This window comes from Hypanus sabinus, chromosome 19 (genome assembly GCF_030144855.1).
Source record: "Hypanus sabinus isolate sHypSab1 chromosome 19, sHypSab1.hap1, whole genome shotgun sequence".
NCBI classification, from domain to species: domain Eukaryota; kingdom Metazoa; phylum Chordata; class Chondrichthyes; order Myliobatiformes; family Dasyatidae; genus Hypanus; species Hypanus sabinus.
In genome coordinates, this window is record NC_082724.1 from 66,390,835 (window position 1) to 66,416,555 (window position 25,721).

At 41.1% G+C, this 25,721-nt stretch overlaps 1 protein-coding gene across 3 annotated transcripts in view; it reads right to left on the reverse strand.

Moving 5' to 3' along the window:
- The window catches only part of traip (TRAF-interacting protein), a 79,235-nt gene that overhangs the window by 17,894 nt on the left and 35,620 nt on the right, over positions 1-25,721 (reverse strand). For all 3 annotated transcript variants that reach the window (XM_059944591.1, XM_059944592.1, XM_059944593.1), the window contains 5 exons: positions 23,385-23,472; positions 19,496-19,585; positions 14,590-14,678; positions 11,348-11,503; positions 7,336-7,381 (listed from right to left, as the gene is read on the reverse strand). In XM_059944591.1, the coding sequence (XP_059800574.1) occupies positions 7,336-7,381; positions 11,348-11,503; positions 14,590-14,678; positions 19,496-19,585; positions 23,385-23,472 (469 nt within the window). The remainder of the gene's footprint in view (positions 1-7,335; positions 7,382-11,347; positions 11,504-14,589; positions 14,679-19,495; positions 19,586-23,384; positions 23,473-25,721) is intronic.

The window sequence follows — 25,721 nt, forward strand, 5'->3', positions numbered from 1 at the left end:
CCTTGTTAATGAGAACTCAGAGGAGAATGACCAGATTGGTTTGAGCTGACAGCAGGGAGACAGTAATTTGAATAGAAACATAGAACACAGAAACATAGAAAATATAGAAAAGGCATGCTCCCCAATCCAGGCAACATCCTTGTAAATCTCCTCTGCACACTTTCTATGACTTCCACATCCTTCCTGTAGAGAGGTGACCAGAACTGAGCACAGTACTCCAAGTGGGGTCTGACCAGGGTCCTATATAGCTGCAACATTACCTCTTGGCTCTTAAACTCAAACCCATGATTGATGTATGCCTTCTTAACCACAGAGTCAACCTGCGCAGCAGCTTTGAGCGTCCTAAGGACTCGGATCCCAAGATCCCTCTAATCCTCCACACTGCCAAGAGTCTTACTATTAATACTATACTCTGCCATCATATTTGACCTACCAAAATGAACCACTTCACACTTACCTGGGTTAAACTCCATCTGCCACTACTCAGCCCAGTTTTGCATCCTATCAATGTCCCGCCGTAACCTCTGACAGCCCTCCAGACTATCCACAACACTTCCAACCTTTATGTCATCAGCAAACTTACTAACCCATCCCTCCACTTCCTCATTCAGGTCATTTATAAAATTCATAAAGATTAAGGGTCCCAGAACAGATCCCTGAGGTACTCCACTGCTGACTGACCTCCAATGCAGAATATGACTCATTACGACAGTGATGTTGACAGTGAATAATGACACTTTATGACAGTGGTGTGCAGAAGGCTAAGATGAGTGGGAATACAGATGATTGGGAAAGTTTTAAGGAACAGCAGATCTTAACTAAAAAAGCAATACAGAGAGAAAAAATCAGGTATGAGCTCAGTCTAGCCAGGAATATAAAAGCTTTTTTAGCTATGTGAAGAGAAAGAAGATAGTTAAGAACAATGTTGGCCCCTTGAAGAATGAATTGGGAGAAATTGTTATGGGAAACAGTGAAATGGCAACAGAATTTAATGCATACTTTAGATCTGTCTTCACCAGGGAGGACACAAGCAATCTCCCAGATGTATGGATGGGCCAGGGTCATAAGATATCAGAGGAATTGAGACAGATTGACATTAGGAAAGAAACTGTGATGAGTAGACTGGTAGGACTGAAGGCTAATAAATCCCCGGGTCCAGATGGTCTGCATCCAAGGGTTCTAAAAGAGGTGGCTCAGGAAATTGCGGATGCATTGGTGATCACTTTCCAATGTTCCTTAGATTCAGGATCAGTTCCTGAAGATTGGAGAGTGGCTAATGTTGTCCCACTTTTCAAGAAGGGAGGGAAGGAGAAAACGGAGAACTATCGCCCTGTTAGCCTAACGTCAGTCGTGGGGAAGACGCTTGAGTCCATTATTAAGGACGAAATAGTGGCACATCTAGATGGCAGAAATAGGATTAGGCCGAGCCAGCATGGATTTACCAAGGGCAAATCATGCTTGACTAATCTGTTGGAGTTTTTTGAGGGTGTAACAAGGATGTTAGACGAGGGTAAGCCAGTGGATGTTGTGTACCTAGATTTTCAGAAGGCATTCGATAAGGTGCCACATAGGAGATTGGTGAGTAAAATCAGAGCTCATGGCATTGGGGGCAGGGTTTCAACATGGATAGAAAACTGGTTGGCAGATAGAAAGCAAAGGGTAGCAGTGAATGGGTGTTTCTCGGACTGGCTGGAGGTGACTAGTGGGGTACCACAGGGCTCTGTATTGGGACCACAGCTCTTTACGATTTATGTCAATGATTTAGATGAGGGCATTGAAAACTATATCAGCAAGTTTGCTGACGATACTAAACTGGGTGGCATTGTGACATGCGAAGAGGACGTTAGGAGAATACAGGGAGACTTGGATAGGCTGAGTGAGTGGGCAGATACTTGGCAGATGTCATTCAATGTGAATAAATGTGAAGTTATCCACTTTGGAAGCAGGAACAAGAGGGCAGAGTATTGTCTGAACGGTGTCGAGTTAGGTAAGGGAGAAATGCAAAGAGACCTAGGAGTCCTAGTTCACCAGTCAACGAAGGTGAATGAGCAAGTGCAACAGGCAGTAAAGAGGGCAAATGGAATGTTGGCCTTTGTTACAAGGGGAATTGAATACAAGAGCAAGGATGTCCTTTTGCATTTGTACAGGGCCCTGGTGAGACCACACCTGGAATATTGTGTACAGTTTTGGTCTCCAGGTTTAAGGAAGGACATTCTGGCAATTGAGGAAGTGCAGCGTAGATTCACTAGGTTGATTCCTGGGATGGCAGGGCTGTCTTACGCAGAGAGATTGGAGAGATTGGGCATGTACACGCTGGAATTGAGGAGATTGAGAGGGGATCTGATTGAAACGTTTAAGATAATTAAAGGATTTGATAGGATTGAGGCAGGAAATATGTTCCAGATGTTGGGAGAGTCCAGTACCAGAGGGCATGGATTGAGAATAAGAGGTCAGTTATTTAAAACAAAGTTGAGGAAGAGCTTCTTCTCCCAGAGAGTTGTGGAGGTGTGGAATGCACTGCCTCGGAAGATGGTGGAGGCCAATTCTCTGGATGCTTTCAAGAAGGAGCTGGATAGATATCTGATGGATAGGGGAATCAAGGGATATGGGGACAAGACAGGGACTGGGTATTGATAGTGAATGATCAGCCATGATCTAAGAATGGCGGTGCAGACTCGAGGGGCCGAATGGTCTACTTCTGCACCTATTGTCTATTGTCTAAGAGCATCTCTGAATGCACAACACTTTGAAACTTGAAGCAGATGGGCTACAGCAACAGAGACCACACTGGGTTCCACTCATGGGTCATTTTATTAAATACTCTCCTGTGCTTAATAAACTAGCTGCTGAGTTGAACTTGATTTTTGAACATGCTCACTATATTATTAAACATGCAGGTAGCATATAGCATGGGACAGGAGGGTGAAAATTGCCAGACTATATTGCTGCTTGATAAAACTTCAGGAAAGGGAAGTCAAGGGAACACACTTCCTTTTCAAGGGATCAGAAGGGGTGAGCAGTTTCAAGTTCCTGGGTATCAAAATCTCTGAAGATCTATCCTGGGCCAAATATATTGGTGCAATTAAGAAGAAAGCTCAACAGCAGCTATACTTCATTAAGAGTTTGAGGAGAATTGGCATGTCATCAAAAATATCAGCAAATTTCTACAGATGCATCGTATAGAGCATTCTAACTGGTTGCATCACTGTCTGGTATGGAGGGGCCATTGCACCCGATCAGAAAAAGCTACAGAAAGTTGTAAACGCATCCAGCTCAATCATGGGTACAAGCCTCCCCCAAACCCAAGGCCTTCAAAAGACGATGCCTTAAAAAGGCAGCATCTGTCATTAAGGACTCACATCATCTAGGACATGCCCTCTTCTTATTGCTACCATTAAGGAGGTGGCACAAAGACACATACCCCACATTTCAGGAACAGTGTTATGTATGTCAGAGTTCACATAATATACCTCAGCTACCAGAGGTGAAAGACATTTACTGTATTGATGAATGGACCATACATCAGTGATGATGGCTGAAACATGAAACATGACAAAATTACAACCACAGTATTCAGCACGGAGTGGCCACTGAGTGTCTAGTCCAAGTTATAAATTTACGACGAGCTCTCTAGATGTCACCCTTTAGTATATGCCATTTAACTTCTTCAAAATGCATCCAAATACCCTTTTCATTTTCTTTTCAGCACACTTGGCAAGTGGTTTTCATAACATTATGTACAAATGCATGTATATAATCTTAAGAGATTTTTAAAAAATGTACTTAAAAGTTATCCACTTACAGAATCTGGCATTGAAAGCCTGAACCTCATATGCATTGCAGCACTGAAATACAAACCCCGTTTCCAGAAAAGCTGGGATATTTTCCAAAATGCAATAAAAACAAAAATCTGTGATATGTTAATTCATGTGAACCTTTACTTAACTGTCAAAAGTACAAAGAAAAGATTTTCAATAGTTTTACTGACCAACTTAATTGTATTTTGTAAATTTACACAAATTTAGAATTTGATGGCTGCAACACACTCAACAAAAGTTGGGACAGAGGCATGTTTACCATTGTGTTACATCACCTTCCCTTTTAATAACACTTTTTAATCATTTTGGAACTGAGGATACTGATTGTAGTAGATTTGTAATTGGAAATTTTGTCCATTCTTGCTTGATAAAAGACTTCAGCTGCTCAACAGTCCGTGGTCTCCGTTGTCTGATTCTCCTCTTCATGATTCGCCATACATTTTCAATAGGAGATAGATCTGGAATGGCAGCAGGCCAGTCAAGCACACGCACTCTGTGTCTACAAAGCCACGCTGTTGTAGCCCGTGCAGAATGTGGTCTGGTATAGTCCTGCTGAAATAAGCATGGACGTCCCAGGAAGTGATGTCGCCTTGATGGCAACATGTCTCTCTAAAATCCTAATATAAGCCTCAGAGTCAATGGTACCTTCATATACATGCAACTCACCCATGCCGTGGGCACTGATGCACCCCCATACCATCACAGATGCTGGCTTTTGCACCTTTTGCTGATAACAATCAAGTTGGTCGTTTTCATCTTTGGCACAGAGAACTCGACGCCCGTTTTTTCCGAAAACTAGCTGAAATGTTGATTCATCTCACCACAGCACACAGTTTTTGGCCCATCTGAGATGAGCTCAGGCCCAGAGAACTCGCCGGCGTTTCTGCATAGAGTTGATGTATGGCTTCCTCCTTGCATAATACAGTTTCAAGTTGCATTTCTGGATGCAGCGACGGACTGTGTTAAGTGACAATGGTTTTCCGAAGTACTCCAGAGCCCAGGTGGCTATAATTGTTACAGTAATATGACGGTTTCTTAGGCAGTGCTGCCTGAGGACTCGAAGATCATGCACGTTCAACAGTGGCTTCCAACCTTGCCCTTTACGCACTGAGATCTCTGAATTCACTGAATCTTTTCACAATATTATATACTGTAGACGTTGAAAGACCTAAATTCTCTGCAATCTTGCGTTGGGAAATGTTCCTTTTGAACTGACTAATAATTCTCTCATGAATTTTGGCACAAAGGGGTAAGCCACAACCCATCCTTGCTTGCAAAGACTGAGCCTTTGACGGATGTTACTTTTATACCCAGTCATGATAACTCACCGGCTACCAATTAGCCTGCTTAATGTGGAGTCTTCCAAACCGGTGTTACTTGAATATTCTGTGCATTTTTCAATCTTATTTTAACTCTGTCCTAACTTTCGTTGAGTGTGTTGCAGCCATCAAATTCTAAACTTGTGTATATTTACAAAATACAATTAAGTTGGTCAGTAAAACTATTGAAAATCTTTTCTTTGTACTTTTGTCAGTTCATGTGAATTAACATATCACAGATTTTTGTTTTTATTACAGTTTGGAAAATATCCCAACTTTTCTGGAAATGGGGTTTGTATATATCTGATTAAGGAAAGTGCATGATAATTTAATGATCAGAGTTCACAAGTGACCCAACATCCACTCAAAATGGAGAAATAATCAGCATATTGGGTAGAATCCATTCCTCTCTTAAATTTAAAATCTAACAACTTGAAAAGAAAGTTATATAGGACCCTGGTCAGACTCCACTTGGAGTACTGTGCTCAGTTCTGGTCGCCTCATTACAGGAAGGATGTGGAAGCCATAGAAAGGGTGCAAAGGACATTTACAAAGATGTTGCTTGGATTGGGGAGCATGCCTTATGAAAACAGGCTGAGTGAACTCGGTCTTTTCTCCTTGGAGCAACTGAGGAGGAGAATTGACCTGTTAGAGGTGTATAAGATGATGAGAGGCATTGATCGTGTGGATAGTCAGAGGCTTTTTCCCGGGGTTGAAATGGTTGCCACAAGAGGACACAGGTTTAAGGTGCTGGGGAGTAGGTACAGAGGTGATGTCAGGGGTAAGTTTTTTACTCAGAGAGTTGTGAGTGCGTGGAATGGGCTGCTGGCAACGGTGATGGAGGTGGATATGAAGAGTCTTTTAAGAGACTTTTGGATAGATACATGAAGCTTAGAAAAATAGAGGACTCTGGGGAAGTCTAGTAATTTCTCAGGTAGGGACATGTTCGGTACAACTTCGTGGGTTGAAGGGCCTGTATTGCGCTCTAGGTTTTCTATGTTTCTATGTTAAAGCATGGAAATTTATGGAGAAAATGGGCAATTTCCAGTTTTTGACATGCTTAAAATATTGCTTAGCTTTTGGATGGCGGGGTGGAGATACACCTCTACCAAAGGAGGTCTAAGGCACTCCTTCCCTTGCTAGCCTGTAGGTCACCCTTGGACAAGGTGTATCACAAGCTTAGCTACCCCAATCAGGGTCATGTGAACCCACGGGTGCAGTTAGTGCACAATTATGAGATGGTCGTATGAGTAGTTGGTGCACATCACAAACCCTGGTTACGCGACCACTGACGCTAGGCAGACAATCTCTGAAGAGGATTGATTGATTGATTGATTGATTGGGGTCATCTGTCTTGTAAAGACACTGTCCAAAAGGTAATGGCAAACCACTTTTACAGATAAATTTGCCAAGGACAATCATGAACATGAGACCATGATAGCCTACATTATATGACAAGGCATTTAATGAACAAAACTATTGCTTAGGGTTTGGAGATAAGGCTGGGAATACTGTGCAGATCGAGGGCAAGAGCAGGGCTAAGCAATACAAGAATCTATCTCCCTCCCTTGTTTGGGCTAAGAAACAAGAGCAAAACAAAAGCTCTGATCAAACATTGGTGTAAAAAATCTGTCACAAAAATTTATTCTGGCTCAGTATATTTCCCAGACATTGACAGCTTATTGATAAATGGGACGTAATGTTTATGGGTTTACTGAAAATCAACTATGATCAGTAAACAGACCAACAGAAAAATGTGATATTGTGGTGACCCACTACCCAGCGCACTCGAACCGGCTCACAAAGTGGCGTGGGCCGGCATTGAGGCCGGTCCCAAAGAGGGCGCCAAGCCTGCTTCACCAGCAAGGGGAAAAGCCCGCGCACAGGACGGGACTGTGAATACAGCATTCCCGCCCGGGGAGGGCGGGAACAGGAAGGCTTTAAAGCGAGGCTGCGAAGTTTGAATAAATCCCTTTTGCACACCGCTACAATACCACAGTATAATTAAAAATTAACACTAGAAGATTACAAGGAGGCAGTTTGATCATTGAATATTCTGAATTCCATGTAATTTGGCATAAACTGAAACTGCTGACTGGGTTATGTGGAAATTTTGTTTATTTTTCAATAATTTAGAGAATTCAGTCTTTAATGCCAGCATTAGTATGATTAGCTACAGAAAGGTTGAAAGTACTCACCTTTGAGTTACTCAGAAGTTTAGAGGATCGATTTGGCGTGGATGACCTATAAAAGAGGGGAAAAATAGGTTTGTAACAAATAAGGTTATTTTAATCTCACAAGTTCCAATAAGAATTACTTCTCAGAAAACACGACTTTCAGGTCAATGCACCATCCGTAAAATATTAAGGTGCTGCACAATGTTGAGTAGAAACTAATCCAAAAAAATTCATCACTTGTATAGTTCTGTTATTATTTTCTGTACCAATAACACTGTGCTCATTCTGAGCATGATGAACAGAATTTGAACTACTTTAATAGCATGAAACAGCAGCCCCTCAAGGTTTACCAGTCCTCTCTGAGTACAGAGAGATGGGGTAGAAGTGCAGTATTGCCAGTGTTAATGTTACAAATGGGAAGTAAATTAAAGAGCATGGTAGGTCTTTGATTCTCAATATTCCTGGATTTCAGTGCTTTGAAAGGGATAGAGAGGGGAGAAAAAGGGGAGGACAGGTGGTAATACTGGTCAGGGATACTATTACAGCTACAGAAAGAGTGGGTAATGTAGTAGGATCCTCTTTTGAGTCAGTATGGGTGGAAGTCAGGAACAGGAATGGAGCAGTTACTCTATTGGGAGTTTTCTATAGGCCCCCTGGTAGCAGCAGAGATACTGCAGAGCAGATTGGGATGCAGATTTCGGAAAGGTACAAAAATAACAGGGTTGTTATTATGGGTGACTTTAACTTCCCTAATACTGATTGGCACCTGATTAGTTCCAATGGTTTAGATGGTATAGAGTTTGTTAAGTGTGACCAAGACGGATTCCTGTCACAGTATGTTGACAGGCCAACTAGGGAAAATGCCATAGGAGATGTAGTATTATGCAACAAACTGGGTCACGTCACAGATCTGTCAGTGGGTGAGCATCTGCGAGACAGTGACCACCACTCCCTGGCCTTTAGCATTATTATGGAAAAGGATAGAATCAGAGAGGACAGGAAAATTGTTAATTGGGGAAGGGCAAATTATGAGGCTATAAGGCTAGAACTTGCGGCTGTGAATTGGGATAATGTTTTTGCAGGGAAATGTACTATGGGCATGTGGTTGATGTTTAGGGATCTCTTGCAGGATGTTAGGGATAAATTTGTACAAGTGAGGAAGGTAAAGAATGGTAGGGTGAAGGAACCATAGGTGACAAGTGAGATGGAAAATCTAGTCAGGTGGAAGAAGGCAGCATACATGAGGTTTAGGAAGCAAGGATCAGATGGGGCTATTGAGGAATATAGGGTAGCAAGAAAGGAGCTTAAGAAGGGACAGAGGAGAGCAAGAAGGGGACATGAGGCCTTGGCGAGTAGGGTAAATGAAAACCCCAAGGCATTCATCAATTATGTGAAGAACAAAAGGATGACAAGAGTGAAAGTAGGACCGATTAGAGATAAAGGTGGGAAGATGTGCTTGGAGGCTGTGGAGGTGAGCGAGGTCCTCAATGAATACTGCTCTTTGGTATTCACCAATGAGAGGGAACTTGATGATGGTGAGGACAATATGAGTGAGATTGAAGTTCTGGAGCATGTTTATATTAAGGGAGAGGAGATGTTGGACTTGTTAAAATACATTAGAATGGATAAGTCCCTGGGGCCTGATGGAATATTCCCCAGGCTGCTCCACAAGGCGAGGGAAGAGATTGCTGAGTCTCTGGCTAGGATTTTTATGTCCTCATTGTCCACGAGAATGGTACCGGAGGATTGGAGGGAGGTGAATGTTGTCCCCTTGTTCAAAAAAGGTAGTAGGGAGAGTCCAGGTAATTATAGACCAGTGAGCCTTATGTCTGTGGAAAAGCTGTTGGAAAAGATACTTAGAGATAGGATCTATAGGCACTTAGAGAATCATAGTCTGATCAGGGACAGTCAACATGGCTTTGTGAAGGGCAGATCATGTCTAACAAGCCTGTTAGAGTTCTTTGAGGAGGTGACCGGGCATGGATTTTAATAAGGCATTTGATGAGATTCCACACATTAGGCTTTTTCAGAAAGTCAGAAGGCATGGGATCCAGGGAAGTTTGGCCAGGTGGATTCAGAATTGGCTTGCCTGCAGAAAGCAGAAGGTCATGGCAGAGGGAGTACATTCGGATTGGAGAATTCTGACTAGTGGAGTTCCACAAGGATCGGTTCTGGGACCAGTACTTTTCGTGATTTTTATTAACGACCTGGATGTGGGGATAGAAGGGTGGGTTGGCAAGATTGCAGATGACACAAAGGTTGGCGGTGTTGTGGATAGTGTAGAGGATTGTCGAAGATTGCAGAGAGACATTGATAGGATGCAGAAGTGGGATGAGAAGTGGCAGATGGAGTTCAACCTGGAGAAGTGTGAGGTGGTACACTTTGAAAGGACAAACTCCAAGGCAGAATACAAAGTAAATGGCAGGATACTTGTTAGTGTGGTGGAGCAGAGGGATCTGGGGGTATATGTCCACAGATCCCTGAAAGTTGTCTCACAGGTAGATAGGGTAGTTAAGAAAGCTTATGGGGTGTTAGCTTTCGTAAGTCGAGGGATAGAGTTTAAGAGTCGCTATGTGATGATGCAGCTCTATAAAACTCTGGTTCGGCCACACTTGCAGTACCTCACTATAGGAAGGATGTGGAAGCACTGGAAAGGGTACAGAGGAGACTTACCAGGATGCTGCCTGGTTTAGAGAGTATGGATTATGATCAGAGATTAAGTGAGCTGGAGCCTTACTCTTTGGAGAGGAGGATGAGAAGAGACATAATAGAGGTATACAAGATATTAAGAGGACTAGATAGAGTGGACAGCTAGCGTCTCTCCCCCAGGGCACCACAGCTCAGTACAAGAGGATATGGCTTTAAGGTAAGGGTGGGAAGTTCAAGGGGGATATAAGAGGAAGATTTTTTACTCAGAGAGTGGTTGGTGTGTGGAATGCACTGCCTGAGTCTGTGGTGGAGGCAGGTACACTAGTGAAATTTAAGAGACTACTAGACAGGTATATGGAGGAATTTAAGGTGGGGGGGGATATATGGGAGTCAGGGTTTAAGGGTTGGTACAACACTGTGGGCCGAAGGGCTGTACTGTGCTGTACTATCCTATGTTCTATGTTTTATGTTCTCTATTCTGGATCATGGTTCACTGATTGATGTTGGGTAGTGACAGTCATGAGAGGTTTACTTTTGGAAACTATTACAAATTTTTTGCTGAACTGAGGTAATAAATTAGTATATGAATCAAGCAGGCAGAAAGATATTGTGCTAATGGTGTGACTCATGATGAAATTTATAAGAGTACACAATCACAAAATCTCCACCATGGACAATCCCAAGCCCAGCTGAGGAGGATTGGGCACAGGGGCAGCAACACCATCACATAAAAACCCAGAGCTACCAAAACGCCAGCAGAAGATCCAAAGACCTCACCCCTGAGAGAAGAAGGACCCTTGATGGGCTACACATTGAATGACTGAAAGACTGACCCAGGACAGAGGATTCTTTCTGCTGCTGTTAGTGGTATATACCCCAGTGGGGCAATGGACTAAATAAGAATGATCACAAAGGCTTAGACTGACTTGCAAAATATATTCGAGATTGATCTTGTGGTTAGTCAAGAGGCTTATTCCCAGAGCTGAAATGGCTGCCACAAGAGGACACAGGTTTAAGGTGCTTGAGAGTAGGTACAGAGGAGATGTCAGGGGTAAGTTTTTTTATATATGCGGAGAGTGGTGAGTGCGTGGAATGGGCTGCCAGCAACAGTGGTGGAGGCGGATATGATGGGGTCTTTTGGATAGGTACATGGAGTCTAGAAAAGTACAGGGCTATGGATAACCCTAGTAATTTCTAAGGTAGGGACATGTTCAGCACAACTTCGTGGACTGAAGGGCCTGTATTGTGCTGTAGGTTTTCCATATCTAGGCTTCTAACCTAATGAAATTAATTAGAACTCCAGAAAATAGCATAGAAAGAAAAGTCAGTCTGTTGTTCATAAATATTCTGCAAGATCCAGCCTTTGATGAGCTTCTGCACTTACCCAGCTGTGTCTCGTCTTATTTTCTTAGATGTGGTACTGAGAGATGTTGGAGGAATGCAGTCAGGTGTGTTGAAATCATACATCTGACAAAGTTCGATATCCTCCCCAGTGGCCGGCTTGTGAAGTTTAGGGAACTGTAAATCCACAGGAGCAGGGCTAGAAACACAACAATTATTTCTGTCTATATTGCAAACAAAGCCAAAGTATAGCATTGTACCCATGTGACCAAAGAGGGTCCACAGAAAGTTCATGAAAATGATCCCAGGAATTAAAGGATTAATGTACAAGAGCAATTGATGGCTCCGGGCCTGTGTTTGCTGGAGTTTATAAGAACAGGGTGGGGGCAGGATATAACTAAGACCTACTGAAGGCCATTCAGTATTCAATTGGTTTTAGTAATATACTGCCCCTCCCACCCTATTCTTATAAACTTCAGTGAGCACAGCTCTGAAGCCTTCATTCCTATAATTGGGGACTCTCAGACCAGAGGGCACAGCCTTAGAATACAAGTTTGTCCCTTTAAAACAGAGATGAGGAAGAATTTCCTCAGCCTGACAGTGGTGAATCTGTGGAATTCATTGCCACAGATAGTTGTGGAGATCAAGTAATTTGGTATATTTAAAATGGAGATTGATAGGTTCTTGATTAGCAAGGGCTTCAAAGGTTATAGGGAGAAGGCAGAAGAATGGGGTTGAAAAGGATAATAAATCAGTCATGATTAAATGGCAGAGCCGATTCGGTGGACCAAATGGCCTAATTCTCCCCCTATGTCTTATGACAAATAATCTACTTTGCTGATTAATCAAAATTATTTCAAATAAATGCCATTTCATTTGCATGACAGGACTTTGAAACAATCCAGTTCTTTAAATGCAGATATTTCCAAGTTCACACAAAAGGGAAAGGGCTAACATTTTGAGGTGGTGATTAAGGAGGCAACAGGTTGCAATAGTGTTGAAACAAGGATACAGTGCAATTGTACTACGGGGAAATCCATTTTGATTGTCCTGTAGGTACAGGCCCTTGCAAAGAGCTATCCAGTTTATCCCCCCTTCCCCTCACGTGTTGCTCTAGATTTTCACTCCCCTGTTAAACCTTGCTACTGTGATGTTTTTTATTTTTTTTGAGCAAGTCTCAGAATCAAGGAACTTTGATGGATCAAGTAAACAGTATTTTCAATTGCAGATACAAGTTCAAGTGGTGAAATTGTTTCCATAGGAACATTGGTAAAAGGAGAAGGGGAACTGGAAAAATACTGTGTTTGATAATATTTACATGGATATCATTGCCAAGCCCAGGGAAAACAGTAGGCACCATGGTACTATACTGGTTAGTGAGACACTATTACAGCTTAGGACATCAGAGTTTGAAGTTCAATTCCGATGAAAACTGTTAGGGGCCTGCACATCCTCCCTGTGGAATGCATGGGTTTCTCCAGGATGCTCTGGTTTCCTCCCACCGTCCAAAGACATTCCAGTCAGTCGTTTCATTGATCATTGAAAATAGTCCCATAATTAGGCTTGTGTTAAATGAGTGGCGCTGCTCGAAGAGCTAGATGGGCCAGTTCTGTAATGTATCTCAAAATAGAAATAAAAGGACATAAGATGTAACATCTTGAGAAATATCAGGAGTAGTCTATTTGGCCTCTCTGCCTGCTCTGCTATTCAATAAGATCATGGATGGTCTTTCACCTACCATCATTAACCCACTACACTCACTGACCAAGCATCCTTAGTCTTTCAATAGAAAATTCTATTACCACTTGAGTAAAGACATTTTTTTTCTATCTATGACCTGAAAGCCAACTTTTATTGTGAGACTGTAATTCCTGGTTTTAAATATCTTGACAAGTTTGAATAAAATTGCCTCTAACTCTTGTAAATCCATGAGAATGTAGGCCTTGTCTGCTTAATCTCTTTTCATAATACAAACCCGCTATCCTAGGAATCAATCTGGCTAACTTTGATGCATTCCTTGCATGGCAAGTTACCTTTCCAAAGGTAGGGAGACCAGATCAACATAATATTCCAGATCTGGTTCCACAAGGGCCCTTTATAACTGGAGCAATATGTGACTGATCTTGTACTCAAATTCTCCTGAAATAGAAACCAATAGAGTGGATTCTGGTTAATCAAGCCATCTACTGGGATAAATCTTAATGAACAAAAAACTAATTGAGAAAATAACTGGGATTTTAATCATTTATTTGAGACCCTACTGTGGTTAAATGGGATAGGAGACTGTTTCCAAACAATTTCTGAGTCAGTCGCATAAACTGACGCATGCTCATTAGATACTACACCTTGCTTAGAATGATCAGTTTTAAATAGAGTCAGTTGTGTGTGTTTGTGTTCAAAAGGCAAGGATTTTTGTCACTGATAGTTGGTGACAAGTAAGCAGCAAAATAATTCAGAACCATTTTGTTCACTGCAGTTTCAAGTATTCAAGCTTAGAGATGCCAGAAATGGGTGGGAGTCAAAATGAAATGATTTCACTACTTCACAAATTAGGAACTATGAAGAATTTGAAGGTATCAAAAATTGTCTTGAATGTTATAATGAAAATGAAGATTGTAAACATCAAAAGCACTAGATGTCTGCAGTGAATTTGTTCATTTACAGTCTATCGAAAGAAAACGGCAGTATGCATGCAATGGCTAAATTCCTACATTGATAACCATTAGGAACTAAAGCACAATTTTATAGTATTGGTAGTGCTCTAATTTGTTCTGTACTTCATTTAAATACATAATTTGTTACTCAGTTTGTCTTTTTTTTATACCTTTTAAACTGATTTCATTAAGCTTTGACTTTGTGGCAGCTGCTTAACCGGACCAAAATGTACTGGTCCTGAGGTGTCTAAATTAATCAGAATCTATTATATATGGTCTCTCTTCCTAAATTCTTGCTGAACCTCATGTTAACATTCAGTGATTTATGTGAAAGGATAGTCAGGACTCTCTGAACATTAGCACCTCCCACCATTAAAACAAAAGCCTTTCTATTCATTTGCCAAAAGGGATGACCTCACCTGGTTTCACCTGCAATGTTATTCCATCTGCAATGTCCTCTATTCAATTAACCTATAATCCCTTGAAGCCTCTCTGTATTCTCATAGCCCACTCTGCCATCTAGTTTTTAAATCAACACTTGAAGAAAAATGAATTTTAAAACATTTATTCATACGGTCTGTAGAATATTTATAAATATTATGCCACAAGGTGGGAGAGCTAGGTCACCCACCTCTCAAAGATTAGACGGCTGATTGCTTCATTGGTTCGATTTGGTGTACTCAGGGACTTCTGTAGGAATTCCACCTTCTTCTTCAAGTTCTGTAAAACCAATATTGAATGCACTGATGAGACAAGAATCTCAGATGTCAGGAGCAGAGAAGATGACTGTTAAGGGCAAAGGCACACTATAGTTCCTCATAAAATAGGGGACAGCCATTTGGTTAGCTCTCAAAGCAATGCCATCTAGCCATTTCTTTCACTTATCTCCATGTGATCATAACAGCGACTCCTTCAAGTTCATCTGCAGAAACAGCTTAATTTCTTCATTTTCCTCTCTTTTTCCTTTTTGGGGTAGGCAGGGTTATATTGGAGACCCTAACCTGGAGTTACACTCATACTTCGGTTCCTTGTGGTGGTTGGACCTGCTCCCAGGGACTCACATCTGGCCACTTTTCAAAATCCCAAGGATGTGGCCTAGAAGATGAGCATGCCTTTGGGGTTCCAAGTCCTCGCTGTCCCATGGGGAGCTGATTCAATGCTGGTGCCACTGAATGAAGCGCCATGGGAGAAAACAGAACATTAGGGTGATCTCCTTTTCCATCTTTCTCATTGGTGGGAAAGAGTTTGCTGCTGATTACCGAGAACTTGGGGGGGAGGAAAAAAAGCAATGCAACAGACTTTAGCATCGCAAATCAGCAAGCTGTTTAGTTATATCTCTCCTCTCGCTGTGAAAGGGCGACACCTGTCTTTCCCTCTATTAGGGAGAGAGAGCCTGTGGTATGTCGGATTATTGGGTGAATGATTAATTTTCGTTGTACTGTAGATCATTGTCTTTCTCAGGGGCCTTGCTACTGCTTGCTTGGTGGGCGGAGGGTGCAGGTGCTTTTCTGTGGAAGTAAGTGGGGGTGGGGAGGGTTGTTGCTTTGCTGCTGCTAGTGTGTGGGGGGGAGTAAGGGGGCTTTGGGGTTCTAACATTTTTCAGGGCACTCTTCTGTTTTATGGATGTCTGTGAAGAACAAGAATTTCAGTATATATATATATTATTGGCATTTCTCTGATGTTAAATTGAACTATTTTCTTGCAGATACTTATCAACTCCACCCTGATTACCGCCTACATCAATGAAATTTAAAGTGACCATTTATACAAACCCGCAAGTGTTTGGGATGTGGGAGGAAACCAGAGCACCTAGGAAAATCCAAGTGGTCACAGGGAGAAGGTGCAAATTTCAGATGGCTTGACCCTGGGTCAGTGGAGCTGTGAGCCACAGTACTGTAATGAAGGGAAAGGGTGAAGAATTTCTGGTGCATTCGATGAACAACATGAACAAATGAGCAAATATGATATACAGCTTCAGAGTGCAGAGAAAATTTACCAGGATGTTGAGGACCTGAGTTATAGGGAAAGGATCAAAAGGTTAGGACTTCATTCTCTGGAGTGTAGGAGAATGAGAGGAGATTTGATAGAGGTATACAAAATATTGAGGGGTATACCTGTAAATAAAGTAAATTCCACTGAGATTAGGTGAGACTACAAATAGAGGTCATGGGTTAAGGGTGAAAGGTGAAACATTTAAGGGGAGAACATGAGAAGTAACTTCTTCACTCAGAGGGTTGTGAGCGTGGAACGAGCTGCCAGTTCAAGTGGTGGATGCAGGTTTGATTTCAACATTTGACAGAAGTTTGGAAAAGTACTGTACATGGATGGGAAGGGTATGGATAGCTATGGTCTAGGTGCAAAGTAATAGTTCAGCATGGACTGGATGGCCTAACAGCCTGTTTCTGTGCTGTAGTGCTCCATGACTCCATCCTACACCAACATAATTAGCAGCTGGTGAATTACTGGAAGACACCATTTTGCAGTACCTTCCCTAGAGCACATTAGCTGATATTCTATTAATAATGAGCTCAAAAGCATTGTAGCACAGATTGTGGTGCATGCTTCAAATCAATACTCACATATAATATTTCATAACAAGGTATGGAAGTAGAAAGATAAATAATTGTGGCTTCTATTCTCAGTATTAATTTTTTTTTTTTAAGTAGACAGGAACTAAACTAGAGTACAATATACAGCAGATACTGCAAACTGCCATACAGTCCTGATGCAGAGAGTCCACCCCAATGTCCTGTTTTTATACTACAATGGGGTAAAACCTCTTCAACAATTTGATGCTTCGAACTGCTTCTAGAAACATAGAAAACCTACAGCACAATACAGGCCCTTTGGCCCACAGAGCTGTACCAAACATGTCCTTACCTTAGAAATTACATAGGGTTACCCATAGACCTCTATTTTTCTGAGCTCCAGGTGCCTATCCAGGAGTCTCTTAAAAGACCCTATCATTTCTACCTCCACCACCGTTGTCCACAGCCCATTCCATGTACTCACCACTCTCTGTGTAACAAATTTACCCGATATCTCCTCTGTACCTACTTCCAAGCACTTTAAAACTGTGCCCCTTCATGCTAGCCATTTCAGCCCTGGGGAAAAACCTCTGACTATCCACACGATCAATGCCTCTCATCATCTTGTACACCTCTATCAGGTCACCTCTCGTCCTCTGTCAGTCCAAGAGAAAAGGCCGAGTTCACTCAGCCTATTCTCATGAGGCATGCTCCCCAATCCAGGACTCCACTGCACCCTTTCTAAGGTTTCCTCATCCTTCCTGTAGTGAGGCCACCCAAACTGAGCACAGTACTCCAAGTGGGGTCTGACAAGGGTCCTATATAACTGTAATGTTACCTGTTGGCTCTTAAACTCAATCCCATGATTGATGATGGCCAATGCACTGTATGCCTTCTTAACTACAGAGTCAACCTGTGCAGCGGCTTTGAGTGTCCTATGGATTCAGGCCCCAAGATCTATCTGATCCTCCACACTGCCAAGAGTCTTACGACTAATAATATATTCTGCCATCATATTTGACCTACCAAAATGAACCACCTCACACTTAACTGGGTTAAATTATACTACCTTTCATTTTATCGATAGATACTAAAAGTACTTCTCTTTGGTTGCATGTTTTCACTTTTGAATATCTTTCTAGTATGGCCTTTGAGGATCAGCATCAATTTTTTTCAATATTCCTCTTGAGCTTTGCAACTTTAAAGGCACAAGGTTACAAAATAAACAATGTGGCATGCTGGTCCACATTAGTGAGTCATTTTCCTCATGGTCATCTTGGCAATGTAGCAGCTAGCTTAATGTTTTTCAGCACCAGTGGCTGGGGTTCAATTCCCACCGCTGACTGCAGAGTCTGCATGTTCTCCCCATGATCACATGGGTTTCCTCTCACATTCCAAAGACATGAGGGTTAGTGGATTAATTAGTAGTATTGATGTAGTATTAATGTATTAATGTAGTAGTATTAATGAAGTAGTAAAATGGATTCAACAGTGGCTGGATGGGAGATGCCAGAGAGTAGTGGTGGATAACTGTTTGTCAGGTTGGAGGCCGGTGACTAGTGGTGTGCCTCAGCGACCTGTATTAGGTCCAATGTTGTTTGTCATATACATTAATGATCTGGATGATGGGGTGGTAAATTGGATTAGTAAGTATGCAGATGATGCTAAGGTATGTGGCGTTGTGGATAATGAAGTAGGTTTTCAAAGCTTGCAGAAAGATTTAGGCCAGTTAGAAGAGTGGGCTGAATGATGGCAGATGGAGTTAAATGCTGATAAGTGTAGGAATAATCAAAATAATCAAAATAATCAAAATAGGACATACATCTTAAATGGTAGGCATTGAAGAATGCAGTAGAACAGAGTGATCTAGGAATAATGGTGCATAGTTCCCTTAAGGTGGAATCTCATGTGGATAGGGTGGTAAAGAAAGCTTTTGGTATGCTGGTCTTTATAAATCAGAGCGTTGAGTATAGGAGTTGGGATGTAATGTTAAAATTGTACAAGGCATTGGTAAGGCCAAATTTGGAGTATTGTGTACGGTTCTGGTCACCAAATTATAGGAAAGATATCAACAAAATAGAGAGAGTACAGAGAAGATTTACTGGAATGAAACCTGGGTTACAGGGAAAAGTTGAACAAGTTAGGTCTTTATTCTTTGGAGCGTAGAAGGTTGAGGGGGGACTGGATAGAGGTATTTAAAATTATGAGGGGGATAGATAGAGTTGACATGGATGGGCTTTTTCCATTGAGAGTAGGGGAGATTCAAACAAGAGGACATGAGTTGAGAGTTAGGGGGCAAACACAAGTTACTTTACTCAGAGAGTGGAAGCTTTGTGGAACGAGCTTCCAGTAGAAGTGGTAGAGGCAGGTTCGGTATTGTCATTTAAATTAAAATTGGATAGGTATATGGAACTGAAAGGAATGGAAGGTTACGGGCTGAGTACAGGTCGGTGGGACTAGGTGAGAGTAAGCGTTCGGCGCGGACTAGAAGGGCCGAGATGGCCTGTTTCCATGTTAAAATTGTTATATGGTTACATAATTAGTCTATCACATGAGTGTAACTAGGCAGCGCAGGCTCGTTGGTCTGGAAGGGCCTGTTACCCATGCTGTAAATAAGTGAATTTCAAACAAGTTCTCTTTTACTGTTTCTACTGTTGGATTCAAACACGTGTATTTGAATTGACAGGGAGGCCAACACCTGCTTGCTTCTAACAGTGTTATCCAGCTCTGCAGTTCTAATAAATCAGCTGGATTTGGCACAAAATTTAACGACAATATTAATTAGACACCAAAATTATTACCCAAGTCTTCAATTGTACTAATTATTTCCAGGAGATGCAGATTTAAAGCAGTCAGAATTATTAACCTGAAGTTGGTTCACAGAAACGCCTTAGAAATAAAATATCTTTTATGTTAAAATGAAACTTGATAAGAATATAGTGTTGTAAATCAATTTAGTACAATTTGGATCTACTACTCAAAGTCACAATGCACTAAAGCCAAACGTACCATAATTTCCCTGTCTGCATTTTGCAATTCCTCCTGTGATGACTGCAGTTCGCCTTTCAGGTTCTTCAGTTGTGACATACACTTTTGCAACTAAATTAAAACAGAAACAGCAATTTCAAACTCAATACAGCATATACACTAGCTAAAGGAATTCAACAATAAAAGGGACTAGGAAAACAAATCAAGGAACATATTCAGCTTTTGAGGTTACCCTCACATTTCCTCTTAAAATATTGAATGTTTTAAAAAAAATTTGTTCTACCCACATTGAAAGCAAATTTCTAAATATCTCCTTTTTAGGCCATAGATGTACAAAAGCCTGAAGAGACACACATTTCAGGAACAGCTTAATCCTCTTCGCCATCAGATTTCTAAACTGTCAATGAACACTATCCCTTGCTTTCTGTACTATTTATTCATTTAAATTTGTACACATACACCCACCCACGCACACAGCAGTGTACAAAAGTCTTGGGATATATATTTGCAATTTTAAAAGGTAAAGGGTCATCATACCAAATATTGATCTTTTACTATTTACTGCTCTTTACGGTATTTTTTTAATATTTAGAAACATTTAGTTATTTTTGAAACATCGTTGCTTTACAGAATGTTTTACCAAGTGCCTAAGACTTTCGCACAGTACTGTACTTATTGCAATCTAGTTTTTATTATTACAATGTATTGCTGCTAACAAAACAACAAATTTCATGATATATGCCAGTGATTTTAAATCTGATTCTGACATTGCTAATTTGAACTTTCATTTATCTTAGTTGCTCAGGTGCATTGATTTGATAGTTGTCTATCAAAGAGGAGCAACATTAGAAGTAGTTTTTACCAAAACTCGGGAGACAACAGTAGAATTATTTTTTACCAAACCTTCAAGATCAAGAAATTTCAACAGGGCCAACCAGATATTAGAAATGTGATCAGAGAGAGGATTCATCAGCTTCCTACAGGTGTATGTAGCCATGAAGTCCTGAGGCCAACTTTAGAGTAGCTGATTGCTCTGTGAGGAAATTGTATTCAATATGCCAATCATGCCCTAAGTGTTCAGATCATGATGGCTTAATATCAAAACAGTATAGGTAAAAATAAATCAGTGAAAGTTGTTCCTTAACAATTCCTACCATTTGAAACATTATGTAATTCTCAACTGAACAGATCTCTCATTATTTTGTTTCAAAAAGAGGGTGTATTGAGATATAATCAGCTATAATTGACTTGGAGAGGTACAACAAAGTTAGGTATACCATTGGCAAGAAAAATAGGAATAGTGGATTCCAGTTAACTGGGCCATCAGTTAATCAGAGCATCCGATTATCACTCTTAAAGAACAAAACCTAATCAGGAAAATAGCTGGATTTCCCTTTGTTTATTTGGGCCACTTAATTGCGATACGAGACTGTTGCCTAACAGTTTCTAACTAGTGTCAGTCGCAGGGCCATTAAGACAGTACACTGTGCTTAGAGTGAGGAGTTTTAAAAATAGTGTCAGTTATGTTTAAAAAGCAGTGATTTGTGTCACTGATAATTGGTGAGAAATAAGCAATAAGACAATTCAGAAATGTTTTGCTCAATGATGTTTTAAGCATTCAGGCTTGGAGATGCCAGAAATGGCCAGGAGTGAAAATGAAATGGATTTTACTAATTCAACAATGAAGAATTTGAAGGCATCAACAATCACCTTGATCATAATGAAAATGAAGATTTGGAAGATGCAATCATCAAAAGGATTGTATCCTTTATCTACACTAGGTGCTTGTTCATTTCCAGTTAATCAAACGAACAGCACAGTACACTGAATTCCTCTGTTGATAAATATTAGGACCGAAAACAATTTTATAGTACTGTAGTAACATTGATAGTGTTTTAATTTGTTCTGTTTTTCATTTAAATCCAATTTTTTTATACCTTTTTAACCACTTCCTTGAAACTTCAGCTAATTGAAGCAGCCACTTAATCGGGCCAAAACTGTCTGTTCTTGATGTGTCCCAATTATCTGCAATCCTTTGTATTCTCCTTCCTAATGTGGGGGCCTCTGCCTATTTAATTTGATTAGATATGAGATTAGTTCTGCTCAGTTTTAACAACACAAGACTCTGTCCAGTGAAAAAGACAGTAGGATAAATTTCAAGGTCATCATGTTTGAACAAGGAAGAAAATCTTTAAGCAGAGTCACAGAGAATGTCTTGTTATTATGTTTGGAAGGTGAAAGGCAATGAACAAATTGTTATCTTTCTAACACAGGACTTTACCTGCATGATATCTAAAAGAATTGTGTAAACAGATTTAATAGCTGCCTACTTATAGAAATTAGTTAAAGACAACATAGAAAGAGCAGGTCCTGGGATTAATACAAGTCTTTTGAAGTATTGGCATAGGCAAATTGACCTAATGAAGAAAGAAAGATATTTTCCAAGCTTTTTTTACTAAATCATTTTAATAAAACTGAACTGTTATGATTGATAGGAAGTATTTCCTAGATTCTAAAATCCATGAAAGAATATATTTTGTGTATTTTGTAAACTGAAGAGATAAGAAATAGAAGACCAGTGATTTGCAAACACGAGGAAACCTGCAGATGCTGGAAATTCAAGCAACACGCACAAAATGCTGGTGGGACACAGCAGGCCAGGCAGCATCTATAAGAAGAAGTACGGTCGACGTTTCGGGCTGAGACCCTTCGTCAGGACTAACTGAAGGAAAAGTTAGTAAGAGATTTGAAAGTGGGAGGGGGAAATCCGAAAAGATAGGAAAAGACAGGAGGGGGAGGAGCTGGAAAGTTGATTGGCAAAACGGATACATATCTGGAGAAGGGAAAGGATCATGGATCATGGCCTAGGGAGAAAGAAAGTGGGAAGGGAGCACCAGAGAGAGATGGAGAACAGGGAAGGAGTGATTGTGAGAGGGGCAGACAGAGAGGAAAAAAAGAGAAAAAGTGGGGGGGGATAATAAATAAGGGATGGGGTAAGAAGGGGAGGAGGGGCATTAACGCAAGTTAGAGAAATCAATGTTCATGCCATCAGGTTGGAGGCTACCCAGACGGAATACAAGGTTCCTCCAACCTGAATGTGGCTTCATCTTGACAGTACAGGAGGCCATGGATAAACATATCAGAATGGGAATGGGACGTGGAATTAAAATATGAGGCCACTGGGAGATCCTGCCTTCTCTGGCGGACAAAGCGTAGATGTTCAGCAAAACAGTCTGTGTAGCCACTGGGAGATCCTGCTTTCTCTGACGGACTGAGCAGGATCTCCCAGTGGCCACACATTTTAACTCCACGTCCCATTCCCATTCTGATATGTCTATCCATGGCCCCCTCTGCTGTCAAGATGAAGTCACACTCAGGCTGGAAGAACAACACCTTATATTCTGTCTGGGTAGCCTCCAACCTGATGGTATGAACACTGATTTTTCTATCTTCTGTTAATGCCCCTCCTCCCCTTCTTACACCAACCCTTATTATTTATTAATCCTCGTTCCCCTTTTTCCTCACTCTCTGCCCCTCTCACAATCAGACCTTGCCTGCTCTCCACCTCCCTCTGGTGCTCCCCTCCCCCTTTCTCCCTGGGCCCCATGATCCTTTCCCTTCTCCAGCTGTGTATCCCTTTTGCCAATCAACCTTCCAGCTCTTAGCTTCATCCCTCCCCCTCTAGTCTTCTCTTATCATTTTGGACTTCCAGGTCCCCCTCCCACTTTCAAATCTCTTACCATCTTTTCTTTCAATTAGTCCTGACGAAGGGTCTCGGCCCGAAACATCAACTGTACTTCTTCTTATAGATGCTGCCTGGCCTGCTGCGTTCCACCAGCATTTTGTGTGTATTGCTTGAAAACCAGTGATTGAAACTTTCCATCTATTAATCTAGAGGTATAACACTAACCTTGCAGTTGGAGGCAAAATTTTCTTTCTTGAGCTTCTCAGACGTATCAACAAAGGATTTAAATGTCTCCTTCAGGTTTTCATATTCCCTGCAGAAAATTTACATCATGACAAGGTGGGTCACTGAGGATAGCTCCCTGTACCTCATAAGGTGGACAGGGATTTTATGAAATAAGATTATAATTTATCTTAACATCCACAACAAATTTCTCTCATCAGGCTATTCAGTTGAAATAGAAGAATGCTTTTCAACACAGTTATTTGCCAGTTTAACACCAATGTAGATGTATTATGAACATTTTATCTTCAACCATCTACAATTTCTGGCCAGGCATTGAGAGACCGTAATGGTTCAAACTGCAGATTTAACTAAACTAAGCTGCAGTATTTTTTCAAATTGAATTTAGATACAGCATGGTAACAGGCTCTCCTGGCCCTACAGGTCTGCACCACCCAATTACACCCATGTGACATTGATCTACCAACCCATACGTCTTTGGTATGTGGGAGGAAACCAGATCACCTGGAGAAAATCCACAAGAATGTATAAATTCCTCTCTGACAGCTGTGGGATTATACACAGATCACTGGCACTGTAATCTTATTCTTCTACATGTCAATCAAACCCCCTTTGATTCATCCCACTATTCACCTAAGTTAAGAGGCAATTTATACAGGTTGGATACCTCTCATCTAACATACCAAAATTTGCAAACCTACAATATCAAAAAAATTTTTGAGCACTAACATTAAATCATGAATGGAAAATTCCACAAGGCGCTGCAAATATTCCCAGGCAATGCGCAGCCCTCTGCATACCATAGACAGTTCTGAGAAGTAATCCTCACATATGCAATGACCAGAAGTTAGTGAAAAATAGAATAAAGAGATAAGTGAAGATCTTGATTGTGGATTGAGTGAATTCAGTAGTGTTGGAGTGAACATATGCTGCTTAATCAAGAAACAAACAAAGATCAATCATGATCAACTGAAAATTGAAGGCAATTGTGAATATTCAGCAGACCTGTTGCAGAACTTGCAACAAGAAAATGCACTTTCTTAATCAGAAATTATTACTGCAAACAGTAGCCAGTAACTTCACTTTTAGAGCTAAGCTTTAGAACTGCCTGTATGACCTGGCATTTTTGTGGTGTGAACTGAAATCTTGAAGAATGGTGGGTACGTACTAAATTGTGGCAAGTGGGTCCGGGCCTAAGAGCGGGGAATGATCCAATGTTTGGCTACCGCTGGAGTGGACTTGGGAGCAATTCAATGCAGCAGCACCGAGGTGAAGCAGTCAAGGCGATGGAGCCTGGGTCTGAGAGCGAGGAATGACCTGTTGTTTGGATGATTTTGGAAAGATCAGGTATGGGTCAAATTGAGACAGCAGGTTCCTGGCTCAAGAGCGCATCGAAGCGTCAGGGCCTAGGCTTGAAAGTAAGGAATGACCTGAGGTTTGGTCAATTTAAGCACTGGAACAAGCCAGTGTTCAGCTTGCTACTCTGTGAGGTTTACTCATCTCTGTGCTGAAATGAGGCTGTGGTCTGCAAATAATGGGCTCCTGGATCAGATGCAACTGGCTTCTTGGCTGTGGACTCATGTTCGTAAACTTTGGTTCGGAATGTCATTTGTTTACTTTTACTGTTTACATGATTTGTTTTTTTTACACTTTGGGTATTTGATGGTCTTTTTTAAAAAATGGCTTCCATTGGATTTATTTGTTTTGTGGCTGCCTGTAAGGAGATGAATTTCAAAGTTGTAACAGTATACATACTTTGATAGTAAATGTACTTTGTCTTTCACCTGTTCATCGCACTAATGTTCAAATACTGCTTACTGACAGCACACAAACTCAGAGTTGGGAACGATGGTGATACCAAACAGCCACTGACTGTCCAACTGGGTGGCCGACATAGTGATAACTTACCTTTGTGATGGTTCAAATTATCAATTATATGTCATTTAAACCACAAAATATTATATTAAACTACCTTCAAAGTATATGTATCTAAAACTACCTTCAGGTGTATGTTTAAGCTGTATATGTAATGCAAATAGATTTTGTATTTAGACTTGGGTCCCATCCCCAAGGTACCTCAGTATAACAAATATTCCAAAATCCACAACACTTCTGGCTCCAAGTATTTCAGATAAGGGGTGCTCAACCTGTAGCAGCATTAATTTGCCTAACAGCACATCAAAGGAGTGCATTTAGGAAATGCATGATGTTCTGCAGTCTCTACTTCCTGAGGAGATGAGGTCCTTTAACATCTGCCAGACGAAGCTGAGGATGTTCTACGAGTCTGTGGCAGCCAGTGCTATCATGTTTGCTGTTTTG